Genomic DNA, 24,741 nt, shown 5'->3' with positions numbered 1-24,741 from the left:
GGATGCATGTGCTGTCTGTCGCCTTCATTCGGAAACCCGTGAGGAAGTTTAGTTCAGTGTTTTGTTTCAATGGCGTTCTTTTAGAAGTTCACTGCAGGCCGTCGGGGTCATCGGGACCCTGATAAGCAAGTGTCGCCATGTGGTGTCAGGGCCCACGTTCGTATTTACGATTGTTTAGAATCTCCGGAACTGTCAGAGTGTGACTTCTCACACAATGTTTCTCAGACTGAGGGCAGGGCCTTCCCGTCCGTGTGTTCCCACGCTTGAGCAGTGGGTGTCGGTGACGTGGACCCACAGGAAACTCTCAGGCAGAGGACAGACACATACGGTCAGGTCCTCCCCTTGCATGCGTCCCCTCCTGGTGGCAGCCAGCCAAGTGAGAAGTGAACTTGAAGGACAAGCGGGAAGGCAGGGAGGGGAGGTTGGAGACAACTGTAATGCAGGTGAGTCTGGCATTAGCCACTTGTATGCAGTATGGGGGAGATGAACACAGATTTGAAAAGTGTTTAGGGCCAAGATGGCAAATGGGTTCAATCTGCATTCCAAACTAATAAAAAAAAAAAAAATGCTGTGAACAGTTGTAAGTACCACAGACAAAAAAATTAAATCATTATGGTTTATTTTTTAAAAGTTAATGAATTATAATAAATACAATATTATGGCAGCACAATTGAGATTAACAATAAAATTATTTTAAATTTTGTAACTTAAAAATTTGTGTTTCCTAGTGTTACCAAGACCAATTTTAACTGCAAAACTATCAATTGCACTGAGGAAAACAAGCAGGCAAATAAATTGTCTACTGTCAAAACGAGTTTCTCATTTCTGACAAATATCATTTATCTTTTTAAGAAATTGACATTTCCAAGGGACTGGAAAAAAAACTTTCCAATAATAGGTCTATAGAAAAAAATATTTAAAATCCTTTTAAATCTTGAAAAGCATTAGGATCTAATTGTTTGAATCACAAGCACTAATCCACATTCTCGCTGACCCAGAACAGTGCAGCTGACACTTGGGATTCAGTCATCAACTGTATTTTCTTTTTGCAAGCTGTTTCTGCTCAGCTCCAGTTCGGTGCATAAATGTGTCTCAGTATAAATTCTAGAAATACAACTGGAACAATTTTTCATCATGGCTTTCTTTCATAAAATAATTAATCATCTAAAAATAGTTTTGATGGAAATGACAAAACCAGCCTGTGAGATATCATTGCAACATCTAATAAATTTTGATTAGGAACTTGCTTGAAATTTATGCCGTTTCAGATAGCGAGAAATAAACTGATTTTAGTAAGAATATATATTTTATAAAAATGCTTACCCAAGATTGTTTCAGAACATGGAATACTTGAAGTTTTCATTCTCAGTTTTGTAAAACCATAATCCACCTCCTAAGTGAAAAGTATATATATATATATATATATATATACTTTTCACTATTTTAATTTAACTCAATGATGACCTTATTTCTAAAAAATCTGATGAGGTACATTTCACAGGTACACAAAGAAGTAAATTTAACTTTATGTGATGGAACACTTCCAGCATACATGAAACAAATGTACACCAACATATTGAAACAAAATAAAAAGAATAGTGTTATGAACTGCCATTTGCAGCTCCTATAATAATCTATAAAATGATTAATATGAGATAATAATGATCAACTCATCACCTATCTTGTCTCATCTGTAGCCCCCACCGCTCCCCACTTGCAGCCAGACCTGGCTCCTCTAAGCGAATTGCATATATTATATTGCTTCATCTGCAAATACTTCAGTATGTAAGACTAACAGGTGAGACGTCTTTAATATAACCACAATACTATCATCACACCTACAAAAGCTAGTGCTTCTTCTGCTCTCTCTCACCCTCTCACCGTCTCACCCTTTCTCTCACCCCACACCTTCTTCCCCCCTCCCTTCCCCTGGCAAGTACCCTTGCTTCCTCTCTCCTGAGCTCCAACGGCAGAAAATAAAATTTAAAAAAAATCTAACGCTTCCTTAGCTTCACCAAATACCCAGTTTGTGCTCAGACTTCCCTGGTCCAAACAACGGCATTTGAGGACAGTCTGTAGTGGAGCCCACTGAAGGCAAAACCGCCGCAGGAGGTGGCCTTCCAGAGTGAAGGCCCGGGGCCCTGGGCGGGCCCCTCCCCAGCGGGTCTGGAAAAGAGGTGAAAGATAGCCAAGAATCGGGCCCTGGTCCACAGGGTATGCAGCACAGGAAGAAACATCTGGTCAAGAAGATCTACTAAAATTTGTTAAGAGACGGTGGTATCTGAGCCCAAACCGCTGCCTCTTTCCCCACTCCCAGCTCAGTGAGAAAAATCTCCGCCAAGATGGAGATCCGTGCAGCCCGCCACGGCCAGGCTTCCTTCCCGGCCCCTCCTTCCCCAGGTAGCTGCTGCTGAGGCAAGTGCTGGGCAAGTGTGGCCACACAATGGAGTCTCCCTTCTTCTGCTCAATGTCACCTTGGGTACTGGGGTCTTGGTCATCCCTGCCCTGGCTTATAAGGGTGGCAGTTCCATGCTAGGAGACGTAAGCCAAGAAGACCTGGGGTTGCCACCTCTGTCCACCATGTGCTGGACTCTGGAACAGGGGTGTCACTCTGAGAGATGCACACCATCGTCCCCACCTCAGCTCCAGAGCCCAGGCTCAGAGATTTTGCAGAGGGACCAAAGCAGACTGTCAGACCGGTCCTAATCTCTTCCCAAAGGAATGGACTTTGTTTGCAACAGACAATGGAGAAATTCAAGCCTAAAGTTGTTCTCCAGCACGATGGTGGCTGTGGTGAAAGGAAACAGGAAGGAGTTTGCAGGAGAGAGCCAGGGAAAGGGACAGCTGGGAGGGGCCTACTGAGGTCCTGTAACCCCAGGAGCTACGGCCTCGAAGGTGCTGGGTCTGTGGAACAGGTTATGCCCTGGGGCACTTTGGTAAACAAGGCAATCAGCTGGCACTGAACAGCTGGGTGTGGTCAAGGAAAGAGATAAAGAGAGCCCAGCCCAAATCACCAGCAGCCCGAGTGAGGGCCGACACACCTGGAACTACAGAGCCCTGCAGAGGCACATCGGAGGTCTGACTCTTCGAGGGACTGGGGGGGCGGGGGCTTCACAAAAAACGAGCCTGCCAGCCACTAAACAAAGAGGCGAATAACAAGCCTGGGGAGAGGCATGACCAGGACAGAGTTGCTATAAGATATTATCTAAAATGTCCAGTTTCTAGCAAAAGTGCATGGCACAAGCGCAGGAGCGGGAAAGCGTGACTTGCACACTTTCCAGTGTCTGCTCTGTTGGGAGTGACGAAGGCCCCTGGTGGCCTCAGTGGGGACAGTTTCAGTGACGAGGTAGGTAAAGAAGCAGATACAGAGAGAAATGGAGACAGCATGGACTTCCCCTGCCAAGAACTCGGGTGAAAAGAAAAGGGAGTAGCTAAGAGAAGGGCCAGCTCCACAGGGACCATTGCTGGGCTTTGTTTTGTTTCTTAGGTAGCAAACAGCCTTGGAAAACGAAAGCAGTGCCCTCCTCTGGAGCAGGGGAAAGATCTTCTCACTGCCCAGTACAGCTGGACAAGAGCAGGGTTCCCTTTGCTCAGGGCCCTTCAGTGGTGCAGTGAACCCACTGTGTGGCCCCTACTGGGCCCCTGAGCCTCACCTTCATGGGGCTGGGGTGCAGGGCACAGAGGAGTGACACCACCAGGAAGCCTAGGCTGCCTGCGGAGCCAATAAAATCCTTTGTCTCTGACCTGGGAGTCTTGCGTGGATTGCCACGGAAGGAGTGGTACCATTCCCTGGACCTGGGTCTTGCCCGCTGTGCTCAGTCAGGCCACACCGGGGAGGGTACACCACGCAGGCAGATCCCAGCAGGAATCCAGGGTGGCATTTGCCCAGCAGAAAGCCAGAGACACAAAAGAATCTGGATAATGAGCCAGAAGCTCAGATTCTGGCCCACGGGGCCCTGCCTGGGTAGGAAGAAAGCTCAGGGGCAGGTCTGACATGCTGGGAGACAGCAGAGGGCTGGAGAGACCTGAGGGCCCATGAGGCTGCAGAGCAGGGACGAGAACTGCAGGTGGGTGGACAAGAGCTTTGGTCCGAGGTGGACTGGAGCGCACTTGAGGCTCGAATCTGGCCAGGCAGGTGGAGGCTGGGCTGTGGTGGGCACCAAGTTTGTAGGTGGGGCATCTGCTGAGAGTGAGGGGTAGGCATGGGACATGGGGGCTCAGAGAGAACGTCTGATGTTTTACTAACCACTGAGGAAGTGGGAGAAGGCACTGATCAGGGATAAGTAACAAGTAAGGGGATTTTGACCACTCACAATCAGGAGGATTGAAATTAAAAAAACAAAACTTGAAACCACCAATTCTAAGTAGTGCTCACCAGCAGGGTAGCACAGTGAGACATTTTTTTAAATTATGGGAGCTGAGACTGGAACAACACATTGGTGACCATCGGCGCAGGATCCAGGGAGCTTTTGGGGAAGTATCCCGACTGGACAGATGGCAGACTGGCTCCCACACCTGGGGAGAGCAGAAAGCTGGTGGAAGGGGCCCGGGCCTGCTGGCCCCTGCAGTTCCTGGCAGTTGGGGGCACATTTCACAGGCTTTTGAGGTCTGAGTCCAGGAGCACTGCCCAGCGGAGAAGATACCGTCCCACCTGCGCATCACCACCTGGGAGGGCTCCCCTTCAAAAGTACAGGTGCTGGGGCTTCCCTGCCCTTCCCAGCAACACGGGAGCCCCTGCTAGACCTCTCAGATGGTCTCTCCGCTGCGCAGTCTCCAGGTTGCCCTTGTTTGGCAAACAGAATGCAATGTGTTGGGGGCCCTGGCTGCCCTGGGCAGTGACCAGTGAGTGGGAGCACAGTCTCAGTTCTCCCACCCATGCCATTGTGCAGGCGCCCTCCCGCAGCCCTCCCCACCCCGCCCCCGTTGAGCCTCAGGGCTGCTCCATCCCCCCCCACCCCCGCTCCTCAGCTGTCGTGGTGAACCAGTCTCTCATGACACCCGAATTCTGAAAGGGCCCCGAGGTGCCGCCCCGACAAGTCTTGGGCCGCCCCACCAGTCTCAAGCGTCTGGGAGCCTTGGGCGGGGCCTCGGAGGACACAATGCTCTGCCTTCAAGGCAGGTGTCATCGGCGCCCCCCCCCCCAGCCCTCACGGGCCGCCGGACAGCACGTGCCTTTCCTGGACTTTCCGGGGCTGGACACGGGCGGGAGCTCCATGGAGGGTGCGGGCTACGCCAGTGTCCCCAGGCAGATGGCAGCGCCCGACGGGCGCAGGCAGCTCCGAGGCTGCAGGCGACACTGCTGCGCCCAGTGCACCCGATGGTGTTGTGGCTTCCGCTGCCCGGCTGCAGCCGGGCGGGGAAACACCAGAGGGGTGGGGTGTGTGGGTAGGGGAGGGCAGGACTGGGCTGGGGCAGGACTGGGCGGGCCCGACTGGGCAGATCAGCCGCTTCCAGGAGGCCGTCCCGCTCCCCTGGGCCTGTCCCCTGCGCCCCAGGACCGTGGGAGACAGGGCGCCCGCCGGCAGGGCTGCATGGGGCTCCCGCGAGACCCGCTCTTCTGGCTGCTTCTCCTGCTCGTGGCCTCCTGCTCGGGGATCCTCTTCGCTCTGTTCTCCTCGGAGGGGGAGCCGCACCCGGGGCCCCGGTCCAGAGCCAGGTAGGGGCTGCCTCAAGAGACCTAATCGGGAGGGCCCAGGAGATGGGCAGAGCGCCCAGCCCAGGGCCCTCGGGCTGCCTTCCGTGCCGGACTCTTTGGGGAGACTCTGGCTGCGGCCCTCTGCCCTTTGAACCTCCACTCCGGCACTAAACTCTCGCTGCCCTGGATGCTCCAGCCTCGGCTGGTCCAGCCGGGGAAGAACCTCGCCCCTTGCGCACGCAGGAGGGAGGAGCCGCTGGAGACAGCCTTGTGGGTTAATTCCCTCGGGCCCTGATTAGAAACACTTCGTGTAGTCCAGATTTGGCTGACTCCTCTGAGTCTGATAAAAAAAACCAGCCCTGTTTTTGTGGGGAACTCTCCCTTGATAACGCCGCCTTTTCATACTCTACTTTTGGGGCAGGGACCCAAGTCTCCCAGTTCCAACTTTGCCGGGATCCCCAGCTCGGCTGCAACAGGTTGCCTTTTCCCACTCGCTCCCGTCCCTGCCCTACCGCGCCCGGCTCCCTCTCCCCGGAGCTGTTTGCTCTGTTTATTTGATAAGCACTGTCTGGGCGCCGACCGATAAAGAGGCGGCCGCCCCGGGAACAGGGGTGGATTCAGAGCTCCAAACAAGTGTTCCCCGCCCAGTCTGCTCTGCGCTCCGCTCCCTCCCACTCACCCTGGGCACCTTCCTCTCCTGCATGCCCCACAAGGAGAAACCTGAGAGTCTGCCTTTGGTCGGTGGTGGTTCCCTTACTGAAGAAGCCTCCCGAGGATTTAGCTTTACCTGGGGAAGGTGGACAGAGACGGGCCCACAGTCTGGATCTGGGAGGCTGCAAGGGCATGCACAGTGCCTCTGGGCCCAGGCCTTCCCACCCGTCCCTTCCTCATTAAACCTTGCTCTAGGTATAAGGGAATGAGAGCAAAATGAGTGTCTGCTCTCAGGGAACAAGGTCAAAGGGCACCCAAAATTGCAAAACATATAATCTTGCAAGCGATTGAGTCCTATCCCTTTAGAATAAAGGGTACTCTGTCTAGCAGGTGATAACCTGAAGCTATGGAATCTCCCTGTACTCAGAAGGAGAAGGGCTGGGAAGGAATGAGTGTATTAAGAAAAGGGATCCTTGTCAATTCTATGTAACAATGTTTTAACACACAGTTAAACATCCTTTGAAAGTATCGAATACAACTTTAAGTATATGGTTTGTTGAACATCCATTATACCTCAACAAAGCTTTTTTAGATCTTTATTTTTTAAAAAAGTCTAGTAGAGCCCAAGAACCTATCCATTTCCTTGGTGTTTCCCTGACTTTTGATCTACCGCTAAATCCCAGGAAGCAGGTCAGGACTTGGCCTGTTGGGGGTGGGGAGCAAAGGGGGAGCTGGCATTCTGGGAAGGGAGAGCAGGTTGTGGGACCTCCCCAACCTGGGACTGGAAATGGGCTTGCCTGGCCACCTAGAGGGGCCAGGGGACAAGCGCACTGGGGCCAGGTCTCTGGCCCAAGACACGGGGTCTCTAATTGCAGATTTTTACTCACAGAAGGATCTGGATCAGTAGTACCCAGACAAGGGGATTTCTGGACTTGTAAAAAAATAAGTGTTGTGTTTTTTGGTAGAAGAAGGGTAGAGACAGATACAGGGTGCCAGTCACTAACTACTGTCAACGTTATTTTGTAAAAGAAAGGGTATTTTAGAGCCAAGATTCCTAAGAATTTGATCTAAGTTGAGTAAATTTCATTTTACGAAAAACGCACGGCATTGTCCTTCCTGATTTGTCCTGGGCTGGGGGAACTTCCCAGAGGGGCTTAGGTGAGCTGGCTCTGCCCTCACTCCTTCTGCCTCTCCAGACACGTGTCTGGACGCTCTGGGAGGAGTCCCTGAGGACTGAGGATACCCTATAGGTGAGCTGGCTTCCCTGAAACGGGGGGAGTTCAGGGTAGCAAAACTGAATGGGGGGCCCCCATCACCTCCCTGGCGACTCTATCCCTCCGGTCTGCATCCGGCCCTGCTGAGCAGGTCCTTGTCAGGTTCCTGTTTGGCCGCAGGTTGGCATCACCTGAGAGAAGCCCAGGCTAATCAGATCAGAATCCTGGGGTGGGGCCTGGGCCTGGGTGTTTTTCGAGGACTCACAGGGGGGTTTCCAGGCTGAGCGGTGTTTCTGAGCCCCTCCTCAGAGGGGCTCTGTGTGCTCAAGGACAGGGTCTACAGGATTCTGTGGGTGGACACCGGCCAGTCCGAGGGGAAAGGATCGCCCCTGCTCTCTCTGCTGACAGAAACCTGAAGGGACTCCTGACTCATCTCCGAGGAGCAAACAACAAAGGCCTTTGTTTCCCGTGCAAACTGCCCTTCCCTAACCTCCCCACCTTCTTCTCCCTTGTGGCTGCTGGGGAGAGGACAGGAGTCTGGGAGAAACCTGATTCCTTTGCGGTGGGCGAGGGCCCCTCTTCCTTCCTTTCACTTGCCAGAGGGGCGGAGGGGGCGCACCTGGGAGGTAGGGGTGGGGCAGTAACATTAGCCCCTTACCTCCCGGCAGAAGGGACACAGTCCTAGAGGCTATCTCCAAGAAGTCCTTTCCTTCTTTAGGTAGCCGTAGCAAACGTTTAGTCAGAGGACGCTTTTTATAGGAAATAACAGAGATCCTCTGAATCTCACCACTGGATGACACGTAATGTGACTTTCCCTGCTATCCGGATGCAGGGACTCGGGTCCTGAGAAGTTCAGTAACTTCCTGAGGTCACGGGATCCAAACCCAGGGAGTCAGACCTCAGACCCAGGCCCTTTCCCAGGACCCTCAGGGCAGGAGCCAGCCCAGGCCAGCCCAGCCCTGGGTGAAGGGGCCCAAGTCATCTGAGCCGGCCACAGTGCCTGCTTGGCGGCCTTGGCAGGGAAACCCCTTGTATGCTCACAAGGAGCTGGCAAGCTTCCCTATTTTATATTTTCATCTTTTAACCACTGTTCCTATAAACTCCACATTTCTGCCGCTTGCCAAAGGGTCTCTTGATTTCTAGGTTTATACAGCTTGTCAGAACATAATTATGTGGCAGTATTTTGTGCGCCCAAGAAAGACAGACATGGGCAAGAATCAGAGCCTAGAAACGGGCGGATCAAAGGAGCGGACGGGTCCGGCGGAAGCTAACCCTCCGCAGGGCGGTCCGACCCCTGCCTGACCTGTGCCTTCTCCCCCAGGAGCACCACGGCACCTCGGGCGTTCTCTGGACCCAAGGCTGCGAATTCGGGGACAAGAAAGGTACGGTGATTGGCCACTCAGCACTTTGGAGCATCCCCAAGTTAGCAGGGAGGAGGGGAAGGAGCAGAGCAAACTCAGGAGAACGTTCTCATGAGATTGCTGGGCTCTTCGGAAGCCTCCCCCGCCCCCCCCCCCCAGAGTGAAGCAAACAGCAGGGCTCCTCAGCCCTGGCCGCTAGGGCTCCCTGCACCCCAGTGGAGGAGGGGGAACCAGTAGGGTCCCTGGGGTGTAGCCAGCTGAACATTCCTTGGAGGTCCTGTGATTTACATATATGTATTAGATTTTATTTATTTATTTTTAGACAGAAGGGAAGGGAGGGAAAAAGAGAGGGAGAGAAACATCAATGTGTGGTTGCCTCTCCAGCACCCCAGCTGGGGACCGGCCCGCAGTCCAGGCACGTGCCCTGACTGGGAATCAAACCAGCAACCTTTTAGTTCACAGTCCGGCACTCAATTCACTGAGACACACCAGCCACGGCCCCTTTAAAAGACCCGTGAATTTGACATTCTGCTCTTCCAAATGTCATTTTACTATGAGAGTCACATTTAAGCTGCTGGCCATAGAGTAAACACTAAACCCTGGTAAGATGACCCAGGTTTGCCCTGAGGGGTTAAGAACCTTCCAGGCCCTGCCCCGTAACTAGCAGTTGGCGGGGACTGTGGGCTGCCGCAGCGCAGAGGGGCTGGGTACCCCGCTCAGGGTCACTCAGGGAAGAGAGGCAGTGCTGGGGTTTGAGCCTCTGGTCTGACCCCAGCGCCGGGCTCTGAACCACTGAGCACCACAGGCCAGGAGGACCCTTGGGCGGCAGGCGGAAGAGAGGCCGCTGGCGTCACACGCGTGCTCGCCCAGGTCATCTTCTCGCGCCTCAACTCCTTTCCCCTCCGGTGCTGCTCGATGCTCCATGACAGACCCCCACTGGTCTAAAAGGAAGATTTGAGGTAGCTTTTAGATACATTTCACGAGGCAAAAACATAAAGTAGAATAAAATAAATGGGTGAAGGAAAACAAGATGTCAGACAAGTGTGTGAAAAGTGTGCCACAAGGCGTAAGGCAGGCCCTATATCTGTCTCTGAGCTTCCTGGTGGCCACAGTGAAGCAGGAAACTTCACCACCAGGCCCGTGAGATAAAAGCCAGCCACATGCCCAAGGGAAGCAACCTTTCTGAATAGGGAGACCTGGACATTCTTCCCCTGGCACCTCCTAGAGAAGGCCCTGGAAAACGTCGTGATGATACCGAGTGGCCCTGAAACTACAACGGCCAGCCCTGCTCCAGCGCTTGCTTTGAAAGCACGAATTTTCCAAGTTCCAACCGTTTTCGAAGTTGCAGCATCAGTCCCAACAAGGCTGATATCTTAGGAAACAGTGGGAGAATCACACAAATTTCGTGTTTGCTGCTGAGCCACTTGTCAGTGAGAACACTGGGTTGCATACAGCCAAAAACCACACCCCGCCGAAGGGAGCCGCGCAGGAAAACGCAAAATGCGCACAGGCACGCACACGTGCACATGCGCGCACTCCACCTGCTCCATCGCGTGTTAGAACCCCCTTTCCACCGCTTCCCAGTCACTTCCACGGTGCAGGGCACGTCTTTTCCAAGGTCACTTGCCATCCTTAGTAGTAGTGCCTGTGTATCCAACCACTGAATGGGTAGAAGTGCGCTTCCATCCTCCTTCGGTTCCCCCGTGTTTCTTGCGTCACTGACCCAGTCTTTGAGCGTTGTGCCCTGTGGCTTTGATTGCACAGTTCTGCTGCTCTGTCACACAATAGCAGACACGACTACACACAGCTCTTTCCTGCATTGTCCTGCATTGTCCTGCATTGTCAAACCTGGGCCTTCACCAAGAGCCCCTGCAGTGATAAGAGTGGCCCCGCCCAGGCCGAGGCCTGTGGCAGCCGCAGGGGGCGGGGCCGGGGCTTGTTCAGCACACGCCCTCCTTCAAGGTCCCTGCGCCCCAAGAGGCTCTGCAGGTAGTTTCCTAGGGCTGCTGAAACAAATCGCTAACCACTGGGGGGGGGGGGGGCCTTAAAAAAAGGAACATTTGTTCTCGCACAGTTCCGTAGGCCACAGGTCTGAAATCAAGGCGCAGGCAGGGTGGCCTGGGGGACCTCCCTGGGCTCTGCCACCTTCCGGTGCTGCAGGCAGTCCTTGGCTCGTGGCTGCGCACCCAGCCTCTGCCTCTGCCATCATGTGGCCTCCTCAGGAGGACACTGAACTTAGGGCCAACCTGAACACAGTATGCCCTCATCTTAACCACTCACACCTGCAAGGCCCTTCCAAGGTCACGTTCCCAGGTGCTGGGCGGACGTGAATTTTGGGAAGACACCACTGAACCCAGTCTAGGCACCGCCTAGAAGAAAGACGGTCACTCTCTCCTGGCAGCCCTGTCCCCACGAACCCCACAGCCAGGACCTCCAGAGCAAGCAGTCGGATGCAGGCCCGCCGATTCCAGAGCCCCAGCTGGACCGCCTCCACTGAAGGGCAGGCTGGCCTCACCCATCTGTGGGAAAATGCCCCCAGGTTTCCCTAAAAGTGAGGTGCAGGACTAGGGCCCTCAGGCTGCAGAGGTGTGGTGCCCAGGAGAAGGCCCAGAAAGCCCTCTGCTCCCCAAGTCTGGAGGGAGAAGGGAAGCTCTTCCCTCCCAGCCCTACCGCAAGGCCGAGCAGCCCCTGGGAGGCTCAGCCCCTCTCCTCCGCTCACCCACAGGGCCGGCCGTGCGGACACCCTCTGGCTCTGGCCGCTCAGCAGCACCCACGCTTCCGGGACCTGTTTGACTTCTCCAAGCCAGTGCTGCTCTCCGGGGGCCTCTACACCTGGGCGCTGTGGGACAGCCTGAGCCAGCGCAAAGCCCCCTATGGCTGGCAGGGACTCTCCCGCCAAGGTAACGCACAGCCACGGCCTCTCGGTCAGCCCTCAGCCTCAGCCTGTCCTTTCCTCCTGCTTTTGACCCTCACAGTGCCATGGTGTCGGAACCCTGTGTTCCATTCCTCCCAGGAAGACCCCCAAGCTGTGCGTCTCCTGCCTTACTTTCCTGCCCCCACAGCGCCACGGGGTCAGCAAGAGGGCTTGGCTGCCCTCCTTCCCCAGAGCTCTCACCCTCCTGGGGCCTCCCTACCATCAAAGACTAAGGTGCTAGTGTCCAAAGGTGGCCGAAGACAGGGGCTGCAGCACCCCAGGCTGCCCTCTGAACTTCGCTGCTGTGGGAACCACCCCGACCCCCCTCCCTGTTAACTTTACCCCTTCCCCCCCATGGCTCCGGTTATTTCCTTTTGGAATAGTCTCCAGAGGACCAGTTATTCAAGTCCTTGAGTCCCTGAAGGCACAGCCAAACCCCGTCCCCCTTTCGGTTCTCATGGCCCCACTGACACTGCATTCCCCTCCCACCCCCTGTGCCTCTTGGGAGGGGCTGGGGTCAAGCCTCAGGCGAGGTGGGCACCGGAAGGTCTTGGGAAGGTCCCCAATGACCCCCAGCAGCCTCTGCATAACGCCCACTTGCCCTGCACCCACAGACATTGTCTCCACCCTGAGCCTTCTGAACGGCTCCGAGAGCACCCAGCTGTTTGGTTCTGGGAAGCTGCACCAGGACTGCATCCGGTGTGCCGTGGTGGGTAACGGAGGCATTCTGAACGGTTCCCGCCAGGGTCTGAACATCGATGCCCATGACTACGTGTTCAGGTACGCGGGGCAGGGGCCAGGCAGCTCCGCAGTTAGAATGGGCTGACAGTCATGGAAGAAGGCACGCGCAAACATGCATGCCACGGGGACCTAGGAGGGGGGGACAGCAGGGCTCCAGATGTGCCCATTTCACAGCCGGCCCCCTGAGGTCTGGAGGAGTGGGTGCTGATGCGGCTGTGGGTGGAGGGAGCAGTCCACAGAGGCATGGGAAGGCACGCCGGAGCAGTCCCGGGGGATGGAAGTGCACGCACAGCGCGGTGTGACCTCCCGGAGGCTGACCAGCCTCCGTCTGGGCCAGGCTCAATGGTGCTGTGATCAAAGGCTTCGAGGAGGATGTGGGCACAAAGACCTCCTTCTACGGCTTCACCGTGAACACAATGAAGAACTCGCTCATCTCCTACAAGAAGCTGGGCTTCACCTCTGTGCCGCAAGGACAGGTGAGGCCTCTGATGGGCACCCACACTGGTCCCGGAGCACCCCCGTGTGGGGAGCCACAGGGCTCCCAAGCCCTGGTCCAGTGGGTGCAGGGGTGGGCCTTTGAGGAGCGGGGTCTGGGCAGGGATGCCCCACTGTTTCAGGCAGCCCCGCACCACTCGGCATGGGAGTGTGAATGGCTAATGTTTACTGAGAGCTTATGGGGTGCCGGGCGATCTCCAGGTGCCAGGTCAGCTCCGCTGTACTGGCACGGAGGCCAGGGCTCCATACTCCATTCCCTGCAAAGCAGCAGTAGGGCCGGGGTTCACATTTACACCACGACGCGGGAGCTGCACACAAGGGAAGGGCATTTGCTGAGGGCTCTGCCTGTTCCCAGCATTGCCCCGTTTTCCCAGAGCTGCCCATTTCCAGATGGCAGTGTATCCGAGGCCACCACCCAGCTATAATCAATAAAAGCTGGGTCCCTCAGGCGGAAGACCTGGGGTTCTTTCTAGTCTCCCACACGGCCCACCAGAATAGTGGTGTGTGCCTCCCAACCTCTCCCAGCAGCCTGTGCAGGAGGCCGAGGCCCAGAGACTGAGGAGCCTGCTGGGAATCAAGGCCGCCTCCAGCCTCCTTCAGCCACACCCAGTCGCTATCAGGAGCTTCCCCTTAAGGAGGTCTGGGTGCTGCGTGCAGGGTCAGGGAAATCCTCTGATAAGGGGTTGCATGATGCTCAACAGGGCTGGGTTTCTAGAAGCTTCCTCCTCTGAAAAGGGAATGAAGGAGTGTCCTAGCCAGAGAGCCTGGGCACCCAGGCCTTGCAGAAGAACCTCTCTTGGCTCCGGACGGAGCAGCTTTATTTCTGGTGCAGCCACAGCGTCTGTATGAGCTATGTTGCGAAACACCTCCAAACTTGGTCACTTCACCATCTTACAGTTTCGATGTGTCAGGAATTTGGAAGCAGCTTAGCAGAGTGGTTTTGGCTCGCGGTTGTGGGAAGGCCCTCGTCACATGGGCCCCTCTAGGGGCCACTAGTGCCCTCAGGCCATGGCAGCTGACTTCACCCAGAGTGATCGATCCCAGGGAGCAAGGAGGTGAAGTCACACCCTGTCATTGGCTTTCCTGTTCCTTAGAAAAACTATTAGTCCTAGTCTGGCCCGTACTCAAGGGCATGGTGGGTAAGCTTCCCCTCCGGAGGGGAAGAACACCAAAGAATTTTCGAGCAGGTCCTGAAGCCACCGCTGTACCTGAGAATGGCAATTACAGGCATGGGCGGGAAATTCTCCCGTCAGGAGGATGGCTGGACTGGGTGGAGGTTGTCCCTGCCAAGCTGGAGACGGATGTGATCCTGTTCCCCCTGGGGCTCAGGGTCTCTGTTGCCCCAGCAGGACCTGCGCTATATCTTCATCCCCTCAGACCTCCGAGACTACATGATGCTGAGGGCAGCTGTTCTGGGTGAGCCTGTCCACAAGGGCCCTGATGGAGGGGACAGGTGAGCAGCCAAGCAGGGGCGGGGCACCTCCCCTTGCTCCTGAGACCCCTTGTCAGGTGGGAAAGGTGGGTGAGGGCAGCAAGAAAATCTCCCAGTGCCCAGGAGCTTTGGGGGAGGGTACTCCCTGCTGCCGCCTCCAGGAAGCCCCAGGAACCCTCCTGATCAGTTCGGCAGGGGGCTCGAGGGGCCACTTTTCTGAATGGAGCAGGCATGCCTGGCTCCTCAGCTTCATGCTGCTGTCCCCAGGACCAACCCAGCCTGTCCCCAGCTGGGTCTGCTGTCCTGTGTCCATGCCACTCCCCTGGCGAGTGCCCACCCCAGACCACGCGCATGAAATTGGAGAGCAGGCAATGTGGGCCCAGCATCCTGTGTGGAGAGAACAAAGGGCACTCTGTCTTGGTCCCCACCTTCCCGGGCAGCAGGCCTGTGTCCAGCTCTCTTGCACCACGTCCTGGCCCTCAGCCCATAGTTCTCCCAGTGGTGCTGAGACAATTTGGTGTCCCTGAGTCAGGCCCTTAGAAATCTCCACCACCCCTGACCACACAATGACCAGCCCTCCTCTCTCACTGCTCCCTGCCAGTCTCTTGTAAGAACAGCCTCTCAGAGGGTCCTTGGGGGTTAACCCCTCAAAGGCCAGGCCCGCACCCACAGCCCAGCCCTGTGCCCCACCCCACCTGTGATCACCCAACAATTGTTCCCAATGCGGCAGATGGTTATGAGGGTGGGCTTTGTGACATGGCCCAGGGCTGGGCTCTTGAGGGGGCTGGCTTAGAGACATCCGGTGCAGAAAAGCCTGCCGACACCAATGAGCTCCCCTTCCCAGACCCCTAATCCGTCCCCTACCCAGTCCCCCTCCCAGTCCCGAACCAACCACAACAGCAGCCCTGCCAACCAGCAGCCCCAGTCCAACTCGGGTGGCTCCGCCCCTTCCCCACCCCCCAGTCGGGGGTCCACCTCCCGCCCCCCCTCTCACCCTCCCACCCCCACCACCTCACAGCCCTCCTCCCGGGCTTCCTCCCTGTCCCCCAGCCCTCACGTCCAACAGGTGCCTCGAGGGCCTGCCCAAAACCCCACGCCGCCCGCCTCCAAATCTCCCTCCCAATCCGGCTTGAAATCCGTCTCTCGAAACTCTCCCCAGTCGCCGGCCACGCCGGTCACCAAGTCCCCCTCCCAGAGCCCCGCCACCTCGTCCTCCTACATCGGGTGCATCCCGGGCATCCCAGCCTACATCACCCCCTATGTGCCCCGCTTCATGAAGGAGCCCCCCTTCTTCCAGCCCCCCACAGCGCCACTGCCCCTGTGGACGGCCTACGATCGCGAGCGCGAGCGCCCGGCGCCCCCCGAGTCCCTCTACTTCCCCCTCCTGCCGCCCCCGCCCCCCCTCCCGCCGCTCAACTGCTCCTACAAGACCCCGCCCGCCCTGCTCGCTCCGCCCTCCTCGCTCACCTACACGCCGCCCACCGAGGTGCTGGTGGGCGGCAAGCCTCCCGTGGTGCCCACCGTGCTACCGGCCACCTTCTACACGCCCTTCTCGCGCTACTACTCGCAGCCGCGCGTCTACCGCAACGTGCCCCGCCGCCGGCCCAGCGGCTTCTCCTTCGCCTCGTCCCCCCACGGCCACTACGACCCCCGCTCTGTGCACTTCTTCTCCAAATAGGCCGCAGACCTATTTTGGACCGGAAGCCTCTGCCCGTAAATTCAAGCTACTCCATCCAGACTTCATCAGCTACCTGACCGAGAGGTAGGCGGTCGGGGTTGGGGCGGTGGGGGGGGGGGGTGTCCCGGGAAGCACAGCCCCGAGCCCCCAGCACTGCAGATAGTCTCTCCGTGCCCACGCACTGCACCCAGGACCCGGGCTGCGTGCCAGGCAGGGCTCCAGGCCCTTGTTATCCGCCTGTTTACTACCTGAGTATCTCCGTGGAGGTGGCCCTGCAAAAGAGACAGGGCCCTCGGGAGAGTGGGGATTTATTCACCAGGGACGTTTACAAAGGCCCCCGCCAGCCAGGCGTGGAGGTGGCACAAGGTACAGGGCAGTAACGGAGCTGGAAGCAGACTTGCCCTCATCTTTAGGCCCAAACACAGCCGGCCCACCTCAGTGGGCGAGGGGGCTGATGTGCAGGAGGAGCGGGGAGAACAGAGTCTGACCCCACTTCCCTGTCCCTCCAGCCAGTGGTTCTCCAGGGCAGGGCAGAGGGTCCTGCATGACCTGACCCTTTCAAATGCCCACAGTGCCAGGTCGGCAGGGAAACCCTGCTGCAGCCCAGAGGCCAGCATCCCAAGAGCAGGTGAAGGGTGCAGGTGGCCCTGGGGAGAAGGGGAGCCCCAGACAACAAAGGAAGACACAGGCTGAGGCCAGGTTTGCCCAAGAAGCTTGGACACGAGTCCAGGACTGAAGCCAGGGCCCGTGGCCACCACACTGCGGCCTCACTTCTGGACTCCCCGTGTGTGTGCACACAGGCACCCCTCCCCAGTGGCTCCAGCCACGGGACCTGTGAGCCCTGCCCCTCATACCTGGTTCCTGTTTGGCCAAGTCTGCAGACAGAGAGAAACTTGGGTCTCAAGTGACCACAAGGCACTCACTAGCCCAGGGCTGAGCGCGAGCAGCTTCAGCAGAGTCAGGCTGGATTCGGGCTGCGAGAGAGGCAGAGAAGGCAGGATCCTCCCTCTGGTTCTCCTGGACGGCTCTCAACTGAAGACTGTTTCATGTCAGAGCTCATTTGGTTTTTCCCCCAAGTTAAGGATTTGATTGGGGCAGAAGGGCCAGAGACTTTGCAACCTTTTTGAACTGGTCACTGTAAAGCGTAACGGCCTGACCATCGAACTAGTTGCGAGACCTCAATGAGCGCTAATGCCTTTTTGCTTCCAGGTTTTTGAAATCTAGGCTGATGAACACAAATTTTGGAGACCTATATATGCCTAGTACTGGGGCCCTTATGCTGTTGACAGCTTTACACACCTGTGACCAGGTAAGAGGGCTTCTCTCTCAGGGATCCAAAACAGCAGAGGACAGGTGTGAATGGAATTGGATTTGATTCCTGAGATCCCTACAGGCCTGTCCCCCCCCCCCCAGACCTGCCTGGGCCTCCGTCCTGTGGAGAAAGGATCCCTCAGCTGCTGGAGGGACAACCGCGCCCAATATCCAGGGGTCCTTTATAGGACAGCCCCCGGACCAGCCTTTCCTCCAGATGCCACCTGCCCCAGCACTTCCTTCCTTCACTCCATGGTACCCAGGAAGGCCGCTCTCTATGATATTTAAGGCTCACATTGTCAAATGGCTCTTCCGAAAGCACAACCTTCTCATCAGAACTGGGCAAGGACACCCTTTTATGAGGACATTCTAGAAGTGGGGTGGGACAGCAGGGTTAGCCTTCCGCACACAATGCCTGGTCAGTATAAGAGACGGTCCCGATGGGAAGCTGCCCACACTTGCCACAGGGCAAGGTTGAGAAGCAGTTTCCCAAAAAGGCAGTGACCCACCCTAGAGCCAGCCACTCCACAACGCTGGCCTCCGCCGCCGTCTTGAGCTCTGTGGTGACCAGGTCTTTAGAGTCCCGGATGTGGGTTCGAACTCAGCCTGCCGCTCAGAGCACATTTGGTGACCTGAGCCTGGTCCTCTGTCTGTAAAATGGACATAATGGTTGTACAGCTGGGTGAGAAAATAAGTGCAAAGAGCACACAGGGCTGGATGTTCATGAGCTACAGCCGTTGTGCACCTGCCCTTCACGTGGATGAATGGGGGGGGGTGTACCTCCCTGAATTCCTGTCACTGTATGTGAGTCCACACGCAGTAAATGCTGACTCAGCGGCAATCTCTGTCCAGGTTAGTGCCTATGGATTCATCACAAGCAACTACTGGAAATTTTCTGACCACTACTTTGAACGAGTAAAGAAGCCACTGATATTCTATGCAAACCACGACCTGTCCCTGGAAGCGGCCCTGTGGAGGGACCTGCATGCAGCTGGCATCCTTCGGCTGTACCAGCGCTGACCCTGGGTCACCGAGCCCTCTGTCCTAGCAGAGCTGGGGGCCAAGTCCCCTTCAAAGAAGCCGAAGTGCCTGCCACCTTGTCCTTTCAGCGTGAGAGGGGCCCCAACCCTAGACCCACTCCTCCCCTGCCGATGACACTTAGAGGTGGATTCGTGACCGTCACCGAGGCCTGTTCATTGTGAAGTGCCCCATCTTGTCCTTGGCTCATCCAAGAAAACTCCCCTCCGGCTCCGAGACAGGCACTCCAGCCTGGGGCAAGGGAAAATGGGCTACTCCACTGGATTTGCTTAAAACTGAAGACAACACTCCCAAGATGTGACCGTCACCCTCATCAGAAAGGGACAGGCATACCTCAGAGCCAAGCCTCAAGGCCAGCAGGCAGGCCTGAGCGACTTAAGTGGAGGACTCGACCGAGACCAAACATTACAGATGAACGCACACTCCCCAGCCCAAACCCTCCCTCTAGCACGCAGGACCCCAAGCTAACCACAAGGCAACTCAAGGACACGTGAAGACCTTCCCGAGGACCTGGCTGACTCACACCCGCCCCATGATGAAGCACCAAAGGCAGAATGTAATTGGAAACTAGGCAATTGCATAAATGATGGACAACCATTTCATTTTTCTGTGTGTTGGAGGAGGTGGTATGCCATGCAGGGGCACAGCAGGGAGATCATTCTGAGAATTCAGGAACCATGGGGGAGTTCTGGTGTTTGGCTGGGGCCAACAGCAGGGAAGGCTGCCCACCCCTGGGGGCATTTCCTTAGTTGGTACAGTGCCACCCTGTCACCAGGTGAGGAACCCTCATTATCAGGTACTAAACCTCATGGCTGCAGTGATTTGAAGTTGATTGACAGGCAGCTTCACTTCAGACACTACACGGGCTTCTACTGGAAGCCAAGCCAGCATCGTACAGCCCTTGAACCCTGGGAGTCACTGTCTTGATGTGGAGTAGCTTTTGCAAGGGCGGGAGGGGGGCTGGGGGCACGGTTGTCTCCACAGGGCTGGCCAGGAGCCTCCCCTGGGGTGGGATCCATCCACACCGTTCACTTCTCCAGGGCCCAGGACCTGCCCCCCCGGGACAGGAGGCTGATCCTATCAGCAGTGACAGAACCCACTAGCATCAAAATGCTGCTACTTGAGAAATTCGGAGACGTGCTGAACAGAACGGACATCCTGGGCTTTAACACTCAAGCAGCTACCAAAGGAAGCCACAGCTTCCTGCTGCCCGGACCCTTTTTGTCCACAATACCTGACCATTCCCCTTCCATCGCTCTGTGGTTATCGGGACCTGTCAGTCCAGGTTTGAGAAGTGCTAGTTCTATTTGTCGGTGGCAGCCCATCGAAGGAGCATAACACCAGCTCAGTGGGAAACTTACACAAAAACCCCTAACACCTGAGTGTGCCTCGTGCACGTGTTCAGCCCAGTTCTTATTCGGCGAAACTTCCGCTTATCTAAAGATGTCTGCTGAATCACAGTATAAAATAGTGCTTTTATGTGGGTCTCGATCTGAAATCCACGCTAGTCATTTAAAAAATGATTTATTTGTGCTTCAAAATTTAAGCCCAAGGCACACCGACTTAAACAGGAACACACCAAGAACCGAGCTCGAGGCTCAGCACCTGTCCTTACGGGAGCAACCTCGCCACCTGCCCGCACCCCGCCGTCACTGAAGCCCTGCAGTGCCTGAGCAAGACCCAGGTCACCCAGGTTGCGGTCCCTCAGGGTCTCAGACCTCAATTTCACTAGCTGCCCAAGATTTTTCAGAACAAACTCACCGTCACCCAAATGTGGCTTTCTTTTTATTTTTTAAGATTTTATTTATCTTTTGAAAGAGAAGAGGAGGGAGAAAGAGGAAGAGAAACATCAGTGTGTGGTTCCCACTCATATGCCCCCTACTGGGGACCTGGCCCACAACCCAGGCATGTGCCCTGAGTGGGAATCGAACCAGCAACCCTTTGGTTTGCAGGCCAGCACTCAATCCACTGACCCGTACCAGCCAGGGCTATTTGGCTACTTTTGAAGATGAAGTCCAAAGAACTCTGAAATGCTTCTCCTTTGGGGGGATCACTTTGGAGGCACGAACTCTTGGTCCAGAGGCTGTGCTGACCCCATCCAGCGCCAAAGAAGAGCACCTAAAAGCAAAGGAGAAACGCCTGACGGAACAGCCCACGAGGTGCCTCAACCCAAAGGCTAAACAGTGCATCAGCTGATTCAGAGAAAAGGCGACCAGAAGCACTCGTGGTACCCCATGTGCATCCGTGTGTTGAGGGCACAGCAAGTGCAATTCAACGAGTTCCATGTGGGCTGGCGAGGCGCCCAGGTGACCAGGAAGGTTGTTTTCCTGACACTGCTTGTGGGGGGAGGGAAGGCGTGGCCGTGGTTCCTAAGTAAAGACCAACCACGAACCTCTGGGGACATCTATATTCACCCCGCCCTGGATGTTACACTTCTGTAAACTCCCCCACCTGCTAACACGCCCTTTCAGTTTGTTGGACTGTAAGCTGCTGGGGCCAGTTTTCAGGCTCATCAAATCTCACCCCAAGTACAACTTCCTCAGTGACCCAACAAATAGGTGACCTTAAATGTAAAGAGCCCACACACCTCCCAGATCGAAGTGGCAATCTGTGCCCACCTCGAGCCTGGCATTTAAACAGGAACAAAGCCAGATGCCCACCCTGTTCAGAGCCACTTCACCACTTTCTTGTTCTCTTGCCCACATGCCAGGCAACCCAGCCCTCTGCTGCCCAAGAAGCCCCAGGCCAGTCATACCATTCAGACAAGCTCCCCACCAACCCCAGGAGAGCTCCCTGGGGCTAACAAAGCCTGTGGAAACCAAACCGCTCTGCTAGTGCCAGGGGCTGCCCTCCTTCTTCCCGAAGGTCAGCACATGGGCAAAGGCAACCTCCCAGAGGCCCTGAGTATTCTCGCTCTGCCACAGCCGGCGCCCACTCTACACTCCCGTCTGTCTCAAAGGGCACACTCATCTTCTGAAATATGTGACAAGCACTCTTTCATTCCACAGTAAGAGCCTACACTAAACCCGGGCCACTTGCCCATTTCTGCCTCCTCTCATAGTCTGTACCCTCAGAGACAATCAACAGGGCATCCACACCACTGGTTTCCAAGTTGCAGAGGGATGCACTAGCCTGGGGTCTCAGCGGGGTGCTCCCAGCTCCCTTTGGAGTCCATTCACCTGGATCCCTCATGAAGCCTGAACTTCTTTTAAGAGCACAGGGCCAAAGCCTTGGAACTGGTGGTTCTCCCTCAGCGCGGTTTCCAGATGGGGATAACTAACCATCACAGGATGGTGGGGCTTCTTAGGGACATGCAAGATGGAAACAGAAAACTTACAGGCGATGGGAGAGGGACTGTTTCACTCGCTTCAGGCAAAGCAGCTCAGTCCTGTGCCTTGCCGCAGAAATCTAACGAAGAAAACAAAAGTATTAAAGTCTCCTCTCCATTTAGCATAGCCCTCTCAGCCCAGGGCAGGGAGGCCAAACACACACCCCGCCCAAGCCTGAGGGGAGTCTTGTTGCCTACATGGGAAAACCCCATCCCAGGTGCAGGGCAGCCGCCACAGCGCTACTCTCTGCTGGCTGGTGTCTTCTTCCGGAGGGTCTGCTTCAGCCTCAGAAACCAAGGCTGGGACTGTCCCTGGCAAGGAGAGATCACAAAAGAAAAAATCTACTCAAGATAACGTGCAGGTATCTCTCAAGTTACTCACTTTCAAATCAAGCCTACATCTTCTGTTTGGGAGCAAACTCGGGAAACTGAGTCTCAGACATCCAAATTCCACACCGGAAGGCCTTTCTTTGCCTTCAGACAGGGATAACTTCACATCATCACAGACTCAGCTCCCACCAAGCCTCAGCCCCCAGCGCCGCGTCCGCAGCTCCCGCAGACCACTGGGTTGGTTTCTGTTTTTACCAAATTCTGCTTTGCTTCCCTCGTGAGAACTCTCATTCTATTTCTACCTTGTCTACTTATTAGAGTGTACTTTCCCTCAAGGGCAAAAACTCACCGTATCTAGTGCTAGATGTACCCAGCGCCCCAGCCCGGACGCACGGACCGTTCCCGCCCTTTTTAAAGCAGGGTCTCCCGGGCACCGCGTGGGGTACGGCTGACTGCCGGGTACACACTCCAGTGTCTCTAGCATCCGTGCAGTGTGACTCCGCCTTTCAGCAGCATGCCGAAGGCCAGCGCACAAGGGCACCTGATGCTGAGAGGCAACGACACACTAGGTTGTTTCCCTTTCACGTGTCCCTGTACAAAATGACCCTGCAGAACAAGCACGTGGCTTCCAGTTTTTTAAGATAAAGGATTATGGATCCACCCTGAGAGCTACTTAAAAATAGCCAGTACTATAATCTTGCTGCAATAAAAAGCCAAGCTAAAAATAGATCTGATCGCCCCAGCTGTATGGCTCAGTGGGTTGGAGCATTGTCTCATAAACCGAAAGGTTGCAGGTTCGATTCCTGGCCGGGGTGCATACAAGAGGCAACCAATCAATGTTTCTCTGCTCTCTCTCCTTCCTCCCCCGCCCCAAGATCAATGAGCATGCCCTCAGGTGAGTGTAAGAAAAATTAAATAAATAAATAAATAAAATGGCATTAAAAATAAGGCTCTGATAAGGTTACTGGATGCAGAGAGTCCACTCACTTGTTAGTCTAACAAAGGGTCCAACCTCAGCTCTCCTGGCATTTCCGATGCATAGTACTTTGTCGTGGGAGCTGGCGTGTGCACGGCGGGACGCTCAGCAGCCTCCACTAGATCCCAGTAACACCCTCTGCCCCCCGCTGAGGACTGCTGGTCTAATCTAATCCAGCAATTGTAAGAAATACTGCTTGGCAAGGAGCCCAGCAAACAGAGTTCCTTACTACTTCCCCGGTCTGGGCAGGAATGGCCCCGAAGCACCCACACACCTCCAAAATCTCACAGACTAGAGGTCACACGCAACGCAAGTCTGTGAAGGAGCTAAAATCTTACCATTTACAGAAATCTCACCACGAGGACCCTTCCACTCAACATTTTAGGATGACAGTTTTCACGTGACTTTTCCCAAAGCTCACAGCCAACATCTTTACCCTGAAAGAGAATCATGCAAAACATACTTTTCACTCTAACAGAAACAATCTGGTATTTACTCTCAAGACTAGGATTTAAAAAGCTGAGCCTCAGCAAGTCAGGACTCTTCACAAAAAGATGTCCTTTCAGACAGGGATAACTTTAAATCATCCTCAGCTCAACCCGTAACGTTTCTAAATCCCAGGCAACCAAAACTCATTTTCCAAGGTTCCCTTTCACCCTGTATGCAGGGGTATCCATTTTGGTTTCAAACAGTGACCCCTAGTGGCCCCCAGATCACACTAGCAGACCCTCATTTCCGGATTCCACATTTATGCCAACACGTGTTCACAGAATTGAACTCAACTTCAGAACGAAGTTATCAGGCCGCTGTATGTGACAGGCCTGCACACCATCTCGGCTTTCTCGGTGGTGGTGCCCACCCAGATCCTGCCTCCACCCGCCCATTCTTACTCATCTTGGGGCCCCGTTCATTACTTTGAAGCTTCAACCTGCAGGTCTGCTTCTATCTCTGCACATGCCACGTACTATATGCACAGGCCTGTGAGGAAGGAAAAAATGAGCATGTAAGGTTCGTTGTAAAAAGGCGGCTTTTCAGTCTACAGTCTCACTGATTACTATGTGGAACTAAATAAAAACTGATTGGGGCCGTTCCCAAGCAGTGTAGGAGTAAGGTACTCCAGGAGAAAGTCAAGTATTGAGACGTTAACACTCTCGAGATGTGAATTCAGAACTGCCACTATCAGCCCGCCTCGGGAGGCGGCACCAGGAGACCCTCAAGGCTGCTGGGGCTGCAAGGTCAGCCCACAGATGGCTGTGCGGCGTAGGGAGTTGTGTAGGTGCTGAGGATCTCTCTCCCCCAGGAGGGGCCCTGCGACGCCAAAGGTGGGCTTGAGATCCCTCCCTTCAATCCTAAAAGCTCGCGCCGTTTGCAAAGCGTTTTCTCGCCCAGTACTGTGGCTACTTCTCCCAACCACCCTATAAACTGGGTTATCGGTTCATCGTCACCATTTCGCCTGTGTAAAAGAAGAAGCCAATGTACTAGCGCCCAAAGGAGACCCCATTTTCCCACCTGCCCAAGGCCTGAAGTTGCTCGCCGCGCTGGACGGGGATAGAAGGCACCATGGCTCCCAACCACGCGGCCGGCCTCGGAGAGAGAACCAAGCCTCGCCAGTGCGCAAGTCTTCCCTGCAGCCTCGC

At 55.3% G+C, this 24,741-nt stretch overlaps 1 protein-coding gene, 1 long non-coding RNA gene and 2 other non-coding genes across 8 annotated transcripts; 1 reads left to right on the top strand and 3 right to left on the bottom strand.

The window, feature by feature from the left end:
- The first annotated feature begins 5,409 nt into the window (after positions 1-5,409).
- On the top strand, positions 5,410-19,067 carry ST6GALNAC2 (ST6 N-acetylgalactosaminide alpha-2,6-sialyltransferase 2). 5 transcript variants are annotated; one of them, XM_053930748.1, is made up of 9 exons: positions 5,410-5,656; positions 8,822-8,882; positions 11,587-11,761; positions 12,390-12,555; positions 12,877-12,992; positions 14,341-14,464; positions 16,014-16,205; positions 17,331-17,430; positions 18,285-19,067. In XM_053930748.1, the coding sequence occupies exons 1-9, from the start codon at positions 5,532-5,534 to the stop codon at positions 18,450-18,452; spliced, it is 1,227 nt and encodes a 408-aa protein (XP_053786723.1). In that variant the 5' UTR covers positions 5,410-5,531; the 3' UTR covers positions 18,453-19,067. The 5 variants fall into 5 exon arrangements, with proteins under 5 accessions (XP_053786723.1, XP_053786724.1, XP_045046077.2 ...); XM_053930749.1 differs by having other exon boundaries at positions 5,411-5,656; positions 14,389-14,464; XM_045190142.3 differs by having other exon boundaries at positions 5,414-5,656; positions 14,389-14,464; positions 16,122-16,205.
- Positions 19,068-20,248: 1,181 nt separating this feature from the next.
- Positions 20,249-24,740, bottom strand: LOC112298675 (uncharacterized). The gene is made up of 6 exons (XR_006654540.2): positions 24,614-24,740; positions 24,019-24,082; positions 23,443-23,541; positions 21,997-22,110; positions 21,808-21,878; positions 20,249-20,588 (listed from the first exon to the last, which is right to left on the bottom strand). It is a non-coding gene; the product is annotated as an uncharacterized lncRNA (long non-coding RNA).
- Positions 22,227-22,310, bottom strand: LOC112298953 (small nucleolar RNA R38). The gene has a single exon (XR_002974188.2). It is a non-coding gene; the product is annotated as a small nucleolar RNA R38 (small nucleolar RNA).
- LOC112298952 (small nucleolar RNA R38) lies at positions 23,624-23,702 on the bottom strand. Its single transcript, XR_002974187.1, has one exon. It is a non-coding gene; the product is annotated as a small nucleolar RNA R38 (small nucleolar RNA).
- Position 24,741: the final 1 nt, after the last annotated feature.

The sequence above is a fragment of the Desmodus rotundus genome, chromosome 9 (genome assembly GCF_022682495.2).
Source record: "Desmodus rotundus isolate HL8 chromosome 9, HLdesRot8A.1, whole genome shotgun sequence".
Taxonomy (NCBI): Eukaryota; Metazoa; Chordata; class Mammalia; order Chiroptera; family Phyllostomidae; genus Desmodus; species Desmodus rotundus.
The sequence above is the reverse complement of the archived record's forward strand: the minus strand, read 5'-3'. Positions and strand labels throughout refer to the sequence as shown.

What these genes read in the sequence shown, in the direction of transcription:
- ST6GALNAC2 (XM_053930747.1), top strand. Translation starts at nt 5,532, where the DNA reads ATGGGGCTCCCGCGAGACCCGCTCTTCTGGCTGCTTCTCCTGCTCGTG. An exon ending in GCAGGGACTCTCCCGCCAAG is followed by an intron (nt 11,762 to 12,389) that starts GTAACGCACAGC and finishes CTGCACCCACAG; the next exon opens with ACATTGTCTCCACCCTGAGC. An exon ending in GCCCATGACTACGTGTTCAG is followed by an intron (nt 12,556 to 12,853) that starts GTACGCGGGGCA and finishes CGTCTGGGCCAG; the next exon opens with GCTCAATGGTGCTGTGATCA.